Source organism: Sminthopsis crassicaudata, chromosome 5, assembly GCF_048593235.1.
Source record: "Sminthopsis crassicaudata isolate SCR6 chromosome 5, ASM4859323v1, whole genome shotgun sequence".
NCBI classification, from domain to species: Eukaryota; Metazoa; Chordata; class Mammalia; order Dasyuromorphia; family Dasyuridae; genus Sminthopsis; species Sminthopsis crassicaudata.
In genome coordinates, this window is record NC_133621.1 from 112605064 (window position 1) to 112617561 (window position 12498).

The following is a 12498-nucleotide window of genomic DNA, read 5'->3' on the forward strand; positions in this document are numbered from 1 at the left end:
GAACATCCTGTGTAAAGTTGCCAGGACTGTGGCTTCTCAATAAACTGAATACTTTACAACAAAATCTTACCTTGCCTACCAGAGTTTTCTCCCATAATTCATTCAGGAGAGCAAAAGGGGATGAGGCTAATCCTTTAGAGAATGATTGCCATGTGAACCAAGGTAGGGTATGTCCTTATGTTCCATGTAGGTTTAAACATGAGTCTTACCTTTTCTTTAAAATAGTTTTTATTTTTTTTCTTTTAACTGATTTTTTTTTTTTTCTTTTCCAGGTGGCCATGAAACACCCTTCTGCAGTGACAGCCTGCAACCTGGACCTAGAAAACTTGATCACAGACTCAAATCGCAGCATTGCTACCCTGGCCATTACCACACTCCTGAAAACAGGAAGTGAGAGCAGTGTAGATAGGCTCATGAAGCAGATTTCATCTTTTGTTTCTGAGATCTCTGATGAGTTCAAGGTAATATATGTCTTATTGAGTTAGGATTGGTGCTATTTCAAACCAAGCTTTTTGGTGGACTTAACTGTTAGAAACATATTTCTTGCTTATTGATTTTTTTCCCTCACATATAAGACATATTAGATTAAATTTAATTAATCTGCAGTGAGATTTAGGTTTTTAGAGCTAAAAGGTTGTCTGAGGGAATTCTTTTGGGTTTTGAAACTGGACTTTCTCCTCAGCTATAACAAAAACTTGAATTTTTTATAACTAAGACTGGAATACAATTCAGAATCAAAATGGTAAGTTCATGCTTCTGATTATTTTTGAAATTCATTACATTCAGGTATGTCATATGTTTATTGTGTTTTTTTCTTTTACTAGAATTGATGCTTCCATTAAAATTTTAGGAAAAAAATTTTTATTCCTCAGCCTAAATTTTACAAAAATTTATCTTTTAAGGTGTCATTAAATATCATTTTGACATTTGTTAACAAGCGGATGAAACAAATTTCTTGATTTTACAATCAGGGAAAGATGATTTCTTTATCCATTCTTATTTAAAAGTTAGTTTTATGACTATGAAGTTTGAATGACTTAAATGACCAACTTTATAAACTCAATGATTGGCATATACCTTTTTTATTAAGGAATTAAGCTAATATATCTGACATTCTGAGACTTAGCATTTATTAGGTTTTGTTAGCTTAGACAACCATAGCATCACCCAACTTGTATTCAGAAGGAAAAGTGTTCAAGTTATGGAAATATCTTTTCATCTCTCTGTTCTTTGTTCTTCCCAGGTTGTAGTGGTGCAGGCTATCAGTGCTCTGTGTCAGAAGTACCCTCGAAAGCACAGCGTCATGATGACTTTTCTCTCCAATATGCTACGAGATGATGTACGTGTATTTTTTGTTAAGGAATTTAAAACAACTGACTTTTGTTAATTCCCTTTGGACACTGATATTTTAGGCAAAGAGGATTCTTCTACCTCAAGCCTGTTTGCCGAATTATTTTACCTCGTTTTGACTGCTTCTTACAGTGATCTTACTTGTCATTAGAGTGATGCATATTTATTCCTTTTCTAAATGGAAAAGAAAATGAGAATGGCATATTGTAAGCATGAACTTGGAGATACATGTAATTCCTCAGGGACTAACAGGCTAACTGACTGAAAAGGACTTTTCTCATTTGCCAGGGAGGCTTTAAATATAAGCGAGCCATTGTAGACTGCATAATCAACATAGTAGAAGAGAATCCTGAGAGTAAAGAGTCTGGTCTAGCTCACCTCTGTGAGTTCATTGAAGATTGTGAACACACTGTGCTGGCCACCAAGATCCTCCACTTGTTGGGGAAAGAGGGTCCCCGGACACCTGTTCCCTCCAAGTACATTCGTTTCATTTTCAACAGGGTAGTGCTGGAGAATGAGGCTGTCAGGGCTGGTGAGTCACATGAAAACTGACTTTAATTTGTTACTACTTTTATTCTTTTGATTACTTTTTGTGGTGGGATGGAGAAGGAGTTGTGAAATGAAGGGGGCAAGCTTGTCCACACGAGAGGTTCTCAGAGCACAAGTTAGTCTCTGATTGTGCAGATCTTTACCTCTTCTGTTTTCATTCCAGTTTCTATCCAACTTCCATAAATGGAAGATGTGAACCACCTTTAGTTCCCTGGGTTCTAAAGAATTGACTACCTTAAGTAACCAAATGAGTAGCATGTGAGCCACTCTCAGTTACTGAGACAATGAGAGGACTTTGTCATTGTTTTGAGAAATATGCACAGTTGTAAAACATGGGTTCTAGACTTTTGTCCTATACCCAGGATTAGTTTTTTAGAACAAGGTTTAAGTCTGACTAGTGTTTGTAAGAAAAGAGGAAGGAAAAGGAACCAAAAGATGATATTTGTAATGTCTATGTTCCTATTTACACATATTTCCCTTATCTCTGAGGAAAATTGGGGGTGGGGGGGAAATTGGTTTGCAAACCTTAAAGTGCTATATAAATAGGACTTATTCTTTTTATATCATATGAGTTCATGGTAGGCTCTTGGCCCTACTGGATTCTCTTAAAGCATTATAGTGTAACAAATAAGATAAAGAATCCTTTAGCAAAGCAAACAAGTCTCTGTTCTCTGTAGTAGGATGAATCAAGAAATGTGAGGTATTGAACAGGAAAAGAAAGCTATGGTTATTTTTGCAGTTCTGCTTAACTCTGGAAACTAATGGCTGATTTTTGTATTGCTTCAGCTGCTGTCAGTGCTTTGGCCAAATTTGGAGCGCAGAATGAAAATCTTCTCCCAAGCATCCTTGTACTCTTACAGAGGTAAATAGGTAAATTGTGGTCTTCCTGTAGGAAGAATCTCTGTTGCTGAATGGATGGGTTGTGGTATACAGACTCTGAGTAAGATTGATGTGTTGTCAGCAGCAGGGACATCCCATTCTCTTTCATTTTACACACGTTCAAACATTAATGAACGGACGTTTAATTTCATCAGGATCCCTTCCCTAGACAGGATAAATAATCCATCATTAGGTCCATTCTTGAAACCATTTCAACTAGAGCTTAAGTTCTTTTGATATAACCTTTAGAGTCCAAGTTCCCCTCTACACTATACAACTATTACTTGAATTCTACACAAAGTTTCTACAAAAATTATTTATGAGAAGAGTTGAATTAAAATGTAGTTGTTGAACTTCTAAACACAGCCACACTGCTGTTCTTTTATGTAACTTTTTTTTTCCCCCTGAGTCAATTGGGATTAAGTGACTTGCCCAGAGTCACACAGCCAGGCTGGTGCTCTATCTACTTTGCCACTTAGGTGTCCCTTCTTTTATGTAACTTTTAAGAACATGACCAAAACTTCTATTTTTTAGTCTTTATAATTGGGCCTACCATTTGAAAAGGAGGAAGGCCTAAGACTGCCTGGCTAGCTCAGTTAGTAGAGCATAAAACTCTTAATCCCAGGATATAGGTTTGCCCCCTCCCCCTGCATTGGGTGAGTTGTTTGGTCATCTAGGTGTTCAGTAATTAAAATGCCAGGCCTAGAATCAGAAAGCTCTGAATTCAAATCTTCCCTCAGATACTTATTGGATGTGTGACCCTTGGTATGTCTCTTAACCCTGTTCTCAGTTTCCTCATCTCTAAAAGGAGCTGAAGAAAGAAATGGAAAACCCCTACATGGTTTTGGTCTCCATGACCAAATGGGGTCATGAAGAATCAGATAGGACTGAACAACAACAAGGTCGGAGACAATACACTTATCAGAGTAGATTTTTGAAAACACTGTAGCCATAGATGAGAAAGAATAGAACTATTGCAGCATAACCCTTTCAGAACTTTGTATTTACTCTACTGACTTACTCTTTCATTTGAAGAAAGCGAGTTTATCAGATTCAGTTCAGCTATAAAGGCTGGTTTGAAACAAAACAGATTTTTAAAAATCAAATTAATAATCACACCTTACAGCTAACATTTCTTCAAGGATAGTCGAAAATTTTTCTGATTCATCCTCATAATTTGGCTAAATATTGTGGGAAACATCCATGATTTTTAACTGCAATGTACATGATCCCATTAGTGGCTCAATGACAGAGGCAGCATATCTAATACAAATATTTAGTGCTCTATTCTTTCATCCTTATATTTTGTGCATAGGGGCAGGCATTGATGATTTTATTCCTCTTTATAAAAATGAAACTGCCCTATAATTCAGAGTAGTGTGTAAGTTTTATGGTGGCTTTGAAATTAGTTTGCAATTATTAAGCCTTTTGTGCAGATAAAAACAAATGGTCTGAACATTCAAATTGTTTAAAAAAGTGTTTGGAGGCTCCTGGGACACTATGACATAGCTACTCTTCCCCTGAGCAGGTGTATGATGGATACTGATGACGAGGTACGGGACCGAGCTACCTTCTATCTGAATGTGTTGCAGCAGAAGCAGATGGCACTGAATGCTGCATACATCTTCAATGGTCAGTAAGGGTCCAGAACATGGCCAGATACATATCTCTGTTTCCTAGATGCTATCTTGGAGAGGTATAAGGTCTCATGGTAATTCAGTACGAACCTGAATTGTCATCTCAAAGAAAACTGAATTTCTTGGGAGAAACACTTAATGTGTTTCTTTTAATATGAGTTTCTAGCGGTCATTATCTTAACTGCATTTTACAATATGGAGTCTTGATAGGCTTGTGAATCTGTTCTTTTGACTATGTCCATTTAGTCGTCGTCCTTCCTTGAAATGAAGGCAGTCTATATGAAGTTCTTAAGAGAAAGCACAAGAATCTCTCATTATCTTCTCACATTTTCCTTGAATAATCCCCTCAATCTCCCCAGTTTAAAATCCTCATACCTTCTTTCCCTTTGCTCATATTTGTCATGTCAAATGGACTTCCTTATCCTGGAGATTTCCCCTTCATTAAAAAAACTGTATATTTTGCTCACATATTTGAGGTTGTTGTTTTGTAGAACTGATTTTATTTTTCTCATTATCTGGGCTGCTTCAGGTCATGGCTTTGTGGCCAGCCTGGATTCTAGGGCTTTTTGTGCTGAACTGCTGTCTTTTACAGGTCTGACAGTCTCAATACCAGGGATGGAAAAAGCCTTGCACCAGTACACATTGTCGCCCTCAGAGAAGCCCTTTGACCTGAAGTCTGTTCCTCTTGCTACTGCCCCTGTCTTTGAACAGAAAGCAGGTAATGTAGCAGCTGCTTTGCTGCCTATTTGCTGGGTAGAACAGCATCAGCTCTGTGGCAGTTGTGTAAAATAGCACATGTCTCAAACACCAGATTCACTTGTTTCTTCCCGTCACTCCACATTCCTCATTCTTTTGAGATCTAGGTTGGTAGATAATGGTTTTTTGTCTTGGATTAGTGACATCCCCCAGCCTCTGCTATGCTATAAAAGGCAAGACTGTGAAATAGAACCCAGGAAAATAAAAGATAGTGACCCACAGGAGGATCTCTAAAAGCAAGCGGTGGGACAGCTGAAGTAGACTGATGCATTATCCCCTAAAACAGGAAGTAATAGATCAAAGATCTCTATCTTGTTATCCTATGTTTTTCTGGTTTTAAGTTTTGGTTGCAAAAGGCTCATAGTACAGGAAAATGAGAGAATCAGAAAATAAACCCAGTGAATATGCAATTTGAAAATTCAAATAAAAAAATATTTGAGTAGAGAACTGCCTGGGAACCCAATGTCTTGGATTTAGTTCCTAGCCCTGGCACAGTTTACCTGAGCATACCACTTTTCCTCTATTCCCACTGCTAGTTCTCTAGCTTGGGTAAGCAGTCTACCAGGACCTCCCAAGTCTACCTTTTTCCCTCTCTATTCCATTTTTCTTGTTCCTATGAAACTAGGTTATATGTGTATATATTCTTTGATTTTTTTTCTTGTCACACTTCACCCTTTAATATCTTGGTTGTTATGGTACTGGGTCTTTTAATTGGTTTTGTTTATCTCTCTCCCCCCAAGTATAAGAACAATATCCTATCTAAATTTTCTAGTCCTCCACTGCCTAACAATATACTTTACAGTAGGTACTCAGTAGATGCTGGTTCTTTTAGTAAGGAAATTGTTAGACTTGTAATAGATACTGATGAGATTTCTTCTTATCTTTGTAGAAATCACACTTGTGGCCAATAAGCCAGAGAAGTTGGCTCCGTCCAGACAGGATATATTTCAAGGTAGGAGGCAAAGGGGTCTGACAGATGAAAGTGATAGAAAGAATGACTTTTGGATCCTAGGCATTCAAATATAGTGAATCTCTACTATCTATACCATAAATTGTATAACTCCTAAAGGAAATCTGCATGTGACTGAATGGGGGCTATAAGTTCCTGCCATGAAAATTACATGTTACCTGTTAGGTGCTGGGTTAAAATGAAAAAGTTGTAATTTTCCAGAGGAAGAATTATTGTTGCTCTGTGGTTTTTCTAAACAATGTTACCAAGCTTGACTAGGACACACTGCTTTGATAATGGAGCTTACTTACTGAAGGAAGAATTAAATGGTTTCACTTGATTTTTGTATTCAAAAAAGAGATATTAAAGCCTTAGCTCAGGAAATTCATATAGTAATAATTTATTGATGTCAAAATACAGGATAAGAAGGGTTAAAAGTCATTTCTGTCAAGAAGATCTGGGTAGACAGTCCATTGTCTCTCCCTGAGAGTGTATTTCTTTATAATCAAGATTAAACAGACTTTTTAGGCACTTTATTATTATTTTTTTTTAACAGATATGCCGATTTAGACTAAAAGAAGCCCTGACCTGTATGAATTCCTGGCAGAGGGAAGCCTGAGAAGCAGGCATGTCTTAGCTGGCATAACTTCTTTAATAATATTTGTTGGTTGTGCTGGCTCTTTCTATGTATACCCTTCTCCCTTGCTTTAGGAAGAGTATTGGGAATTCCTTAAAAATGATAGACCCAGCTGCTTCTCTTATTGCATATATAGAATAGAGAACTAAGCTCCTTAAAATATGATTTGGGAAACACAGAGATGAGTTCTGGTTGGTCACATCTGAGAAAGGCTGTAGTAATGAATTATAGTATTTTGGTTTTCAAAAAGGATCTCTTCTTCAATTCTCTCCCTATATCTTATTTTATTACCCCTCCCCATTCTGTTTTCTTTGTTCCTGGACAGAACAATTGGCTGCCATTCCTGAGTTTAAGAACCTAGGGCCTTTATTCAAATCATCTGAGCCTGTGCAGCTCACAGAAGCAGAAACAGAATATTTTGTCCGCTGTGTCAAGCACATGTTCAACAATCACATTGTATTCCAGGTAAGAAAATTGCCAGACCAGATTGTTCTAGGGATTAAAAGTAAATGGATAAACTTGGAAGCAGTTCCCCATTTATGGAAGGGAATTGATCCATTGAAGGCCCTATGTGCCAATTTCTAGCTTTACTAATAGCCTCAATCATTTCTATTCCTTGTTTTAAGCCTTCTTTGCTGCAGTGACATTCTTCATTATATAAAAGAATGTCCAAAAAGAGGTACAAAGAGGCTCAATTGAGAATAGACCTTACTTAAAATCATAGTGTATTTGGTGGAGACTTCCTGCTATGTGCTTCTCAAGATGAGATCACTGACTCTTGTACCTTCTGAAGTGGAAGGTCTTCAGCAGAAGCATAATAGGTATAGATTCCTACATAAAGGACTTTACCCAGTGAAAATGTTTATTTTTATTTTAATTATCTTGGAGAGAATTGCCTTAAGCTAAGATGTAATAGGAATGATTTCTAGTGCAATAGTGAACCTTTTAGGACAAGGGTACACCCAAAGGAGAGAGTTACAATGTTATTTAAAGGGGAAAGGTATTAGTGTCAAGTCAGGAAATGTGTAGGATTGTTTCTGGGAAGCAATGTCTTACCCAAGGGAGCTTCTTGTCTTGTTATTTTATAGTCAAAGAAAACTTTGACCTCTTTACACACATGCTTGTTTATTGTTTTCTCAGTTTGACTGTACAAACACTCTCAATGACCAGTTCCTAGAGAAGGTGACAGTGCAGATGGAGCCTTCAGATGCCTATGACGTGCTCTGCTGCATCCCTGCCCCCAGCCTCACCTATAACCAGCCAGGAATATGTTACACTCTTGTTCGTCTACCTGATGATGACCCTACTGCAGGTACAGCCCTCCTCATTTGAGCTCTTAGAAGAGGACTAGGAAATGTTCAGGATTTAACCTGGTACTTGTTCAGGGTCACACTCTTAGATCCCAGTGGCATAGATCTTTCTAACTTGAAATGCTGGAATTCAGTGCTGGGCTGCTATTGATAAGGTATTTTAGAGAAGCAAGATGGGCTTTCTTCAAGTCACAACTAGAGCCTTGTGGCCAAAGCTAGTTTATTTACATAAGTTTCCTTTGCATAACTTGCCACAGGGTACACATGGTACCTCTTCTTAACCTTCTGATTGCAGTCAGAAAGTCCATTCTTCATAAGACTGTGGCTAAAACTTTGTATGGAAAATAATTGGAAGTCTTAACTTTGAATTGCATTGCACAAGATGAAAGACAGGTAGAAATATCTCATTGTCCTTGTCGTCCTTAGGGCTCATCTTTTCCTCTCCTGAATTTGCTCCTTCCTCTCTTATTTCTATCCTGCTCCTTTCACCTAATTTGTCCCCCTGAGGGCTCATGCAAATTTATGTCAGTTATACCTTTAGTTATTTTTGTAATAAGTTTTCTGTCAAGTCACATCCTAAGCCAACTTCTGGATCTTTCTAAAGCAGTTCTTAACCTAATTTCTGTGAGCTTATTTTTATGTATTTTGCTACCTTTAAAATATCCTTTGTACTTTGTCATAAAAAATGTACTGAGAAGGAAACTATGACACAAAAAAGGTTAAATTTCTTCTTTCAGGCAACTTCTGAAATCTCTTTTTTAAGGAATAATTCTGATTAGCAAGAGAGGGTTAATTATCCCAACCTTGGGCTTCAAGAGATGCTATTCTATTTTATTCCTTCCCTTAAAAAGAATACAAAATAGTTTGTATGTCAAAAAACACTACTTAACTTTGGAAAGGGAATTGGGATTAAACTTATTGTGCTTATAGAAGGAAGAATTACAGAGAGAATTGTAAGAGGAAGGTGCAAAGAGGCAAATTTAAGTTTACCATCAGGTTTGCAAGGGTGAATGTTGAAAGCTATCTTTGCATATATTTTGAAAATAAAAAGCTATTTAAAAAAAAAAAAAGTTTGCCATCAGGAAAAATATCCCAACAGAGCTGTTCAAAATGGTGCAGGAATGGTGGTCTGCTTTAAGAGGTGATGAGATCCCTCTCATTGGAAATCTTCAAGCTGTGGCTGACCAACCATTTGTCTAATATATTATAATAGAAATTCCTTTAGATATGAGTTGGAATAAATGGCTGCTAAGGTCAAATTCCCTCATGTTTGGAGAGATCTGAGCTAAAATTGAGGGGAGGAGGGGAACGTACCAGAGCTGCCAAAATATAGGTTAGTAGCTTTGGGATATAGCAGGATATAGCAGGTTCCCCACCATGAAGGTCTTTGAGCAGAGGCTGGATGACTATTTGTCAAGAATGTAAAGTGGATTGCTGCTCAAGTGTGAATGAAGTAGATGGCCTTTCCTAACCCTGAGTTTCTGTGATATAAACTGTAACCTTTTTTTTTTTTAAATGAAGCTATTAAGAATGGGATTTGCTGTGTTTTAAATCCTACTGTAAGGATGCATTTTTCATGAAGTTTTTTGTTGTCAGTGTGCTTTAATCTGGATTACTTTTGTAAACCATTATTGTGACCAATTTTGCCTGATTGAATACTTCTTAATAGAGACTTAATTCTTTAGTAGCAAATTAATATTTTTATTCTTTTGTTGTGCAATGTACGTGTTTGATGAGCCTGCAGACCACTTCTTGAGAAACTCGATCCAAATTAAGAGCCTGCATCTAACCTGCTTTTTGGAACATAGTGTACTGCACAATGTTAGTGGTAGCAAGATCCTGCTGTTGTTACCCCTTGACACAGGCAATCTTGCTCTTTTCTTCATCCCTAGTTGCTTGCACCTTTAGCTGCACAATGAAGTTTACAGTTCGGGACTGTGACCCTAATACTGGTATTCCAGATGAGGACGGATATGATGATGAGTATGTGGTAAGTTTCCCTTGAATATATGGTCTTTTTCCTTTTATGGTACCAAGTTTTTATTTTTGTTAGGAATACCTGATGATGACATTGTGTAAGGATGGCCAGCTTATACTGTAATTGAGATAGTCCAGATCTTAACATATTGCACAGTGAATGTAGTTTATTGACACTGCTACCCAAAAACTCAGTACGACTCTATGCTACATTGAGAAATGTGATGCCCAAAACAAAAGAAGTGTAGGACTCGGCCTTCATCTGAAGTACTTCATTCATTTTGTGGTACCATATATTAGAAGAGGTGTTGACAAACTGGAGACCATTCAAAGGAGAGTAACCAGCATGGATGATAAAGAAACTAACCCCTTCATCCTAGCATCAGTGAAGGAACTAGGGAAGTTTTATAGCACTCGAGAAGAGGCGGGGAGGAGATGTATCCAAATAGAAAGGCTGTTATATGGAAATTAACTTATCAGAGGAAGAGAACAGAAATCATATAAGAGGACAGGACATGGATGAATTCCAGTTTTCATCAACAGAAAGAGTACACATATAGAGGAAATCAGCTTCATGCAAGGAAATCATATTGGGCTTCATTTGCTCTTCTCTGCCCATGAGAATGGAGGGAGCACTGAGAAAGAGGTTGGAGGGTAAATTTCAGAGATGCAGATTTAGGTTTGGTGTAAGGATATAAACTTCCTAACAATTAGAACCATCCAAAAGGGACATGGGCTGCTATAAAAAGGTAGTGGCTCTGTGTGTGTGTGTGTCTCTCTATGTCTCCCACATTCACACTCACACATTAGAGGACTTCAGTCTAGGCTGAATCCTTTTTTTACTTTCTTACATCTTCTCCCCTTGAGTTATTAGTGGTCTTTTCCCAGTTTTCTTGGTATGTGCTTGTGAATGAGATAGAAACTGTTTTTCTCTATTAACTTATACACTACATGTTTATAAATGTTGCATTTAGAGGACAGATTTCCTGTTCAAGTATGAGTTGAAGTAGAAAGTTTCTTAGGTTCCTTCCAACTAAGATTCTGTGCTATTCTGCTGAGAGTTGACCTTTTCTTTATTATCATCCATAGAGGAGTGTTTTAATTGTTCAATAGAATTGCTATCATTAAGTATTAAGACCTAATAAATAGAATTTGGAATGGAATGGGTTATTTACTAACCAATAGGCTTAGTTTCCTTTTCTACTAGAGAAATTTTATGCACTGACACCAGTCTTATTTGACCATCAGCTGGAAGACCTTGAGGTCTCTATGTCTGATCACATCCAGAAGGTGCTCAAACCCAACTTTGCTGTTGCCTGGGAAGAAGTTGGAGATAACTTTGAAAAGGAAGAGACCTTTGCCCTCAGCACGACCAAAACCCTTGAAGGTGAGACTAGTCTCTCTCTCTCTAGTGACTTCAACCCATATCAAATCCAGCTGACATAATCCCCATGGATTTGAAAAGTATTGTCAGTCAGTGTACAGCCTATTTACTTTTTTCTCCATACAGTTTATTCTTTACAGTCCTAATTTTTCCACCTCTTATTTTCAGTATAGTTCCAGTAGCGCAGATTTCATGAAGAAGTAGATGTTTAAATATAACATTTCTAATGCTCTGCCTTACATCTTTCAAACACAGAAGCTGTCAACAACATCGTCACATTTCTGGGCATGCAGCCATGTGAGAGGTCAGACAAAGTACCTGAAAACAAAAATTCTCATACACTCTACTTGTCAGGTAAGAACTCTCATTCCTTTTCACTTATTCTTACTTGAATATAAAATTTAAAATCCAACTCAAATGCCATCTTCTGTGAAGTTTTACATATGCTTTTCCCCAGAAAGCAATAATTTCCCCACTCAGAGCTTAAATGGTATCATTTGTTGTACTCATGCATTTTTGTATTTTGTTTTATAGCTTTTTGTTTGTCATCCCTTTGACTAGACTAAGTTCCATAAAAGTCATCTCATTTTTTTTGGTGTTAACTAGCACACAGTAGATTTTTAAATGTTTATTGAATTGAAAGAGAAATAATACTCTGTTAATGGAAGATCTTTGACTATGCCCACCCACTTCATTCCATGAATTAGAATTGAAGCCTCATTAACAGGACAGTTTAACTGATCCTGTTCCTTTAGTCTGAAATCAGTAAGTCCACCTAAATGTTGTTTAGCTCAAGAAATTTGCATTGGTTTCGCCCTGATAATCCTGACTAATTTCTCCCTGGTTCTGCTCCTGATTAATTAGCAAGTATTGAGTTGCCTGCCCATTTTTATGGGCATATTATAGTTTGACCATAAAATTTAAAGCTAGAAGGAACCTTGAAAAGTATTTGAACCATGTAGATAATATTTAGTTCCCCTGCATTAAAAAAAAAAAAAAATTATACTTGTCTTTATAAAAGCAGTCAGTTTGTTCTGACTACCCCATCTGGTTCTCTTGACTTTTCTCAG

General features: G+C 37.2%; 1 protein-coding gene across 2 annotated transcripts in view; it reads left to right on the plus strand.

Moving 5' to 3' along the window:
* Positions 1-12498, plus strand: part of COPG2 (COPI coat complex subunit gamma 2) — a 37832-nt gene that overhangs the window by 24860 nt on the left and 474 nt on the right. For both annotated transcript variants that reach the window (XM_074271122.1, XM_074271121.1), the window contains exons 12-23: positions 273-461; positions 1244-1339; positions 1639-1882; positions 2686-2761; positions 4307-4410; positions 5008-5133; positions 6061-6123; positions 7083-7222; positions 7898-8069; positions 9960-10057; positions 11293-11431; positions 11684-11782. In XM_074271122.1, coding sequence (XP_074127223.1) covers positions 273-461; positions 1244-1339; positions 1639-1882; positions 2686-2761; positions 4307-4410; positions 5008-5133; positions 6061-6123; positions 7083-7222; positions 7898-8069; positions 9960-10057; positions 11293-11431; positions 11684-11782 — 1546 coding nt within the window. The remainder of the gene's footprint in view (positions 1-272; positions 462-1243; positions 1340-1638; positions 1883-2685; positions 2762-4306; positions 4411-5007; positions 5134-6060; positions 6124-7082; positions 7223-7897; positions 8070-9959; positions 10058-11292; positions 11432-11683; positions 11783-12498) is intronic.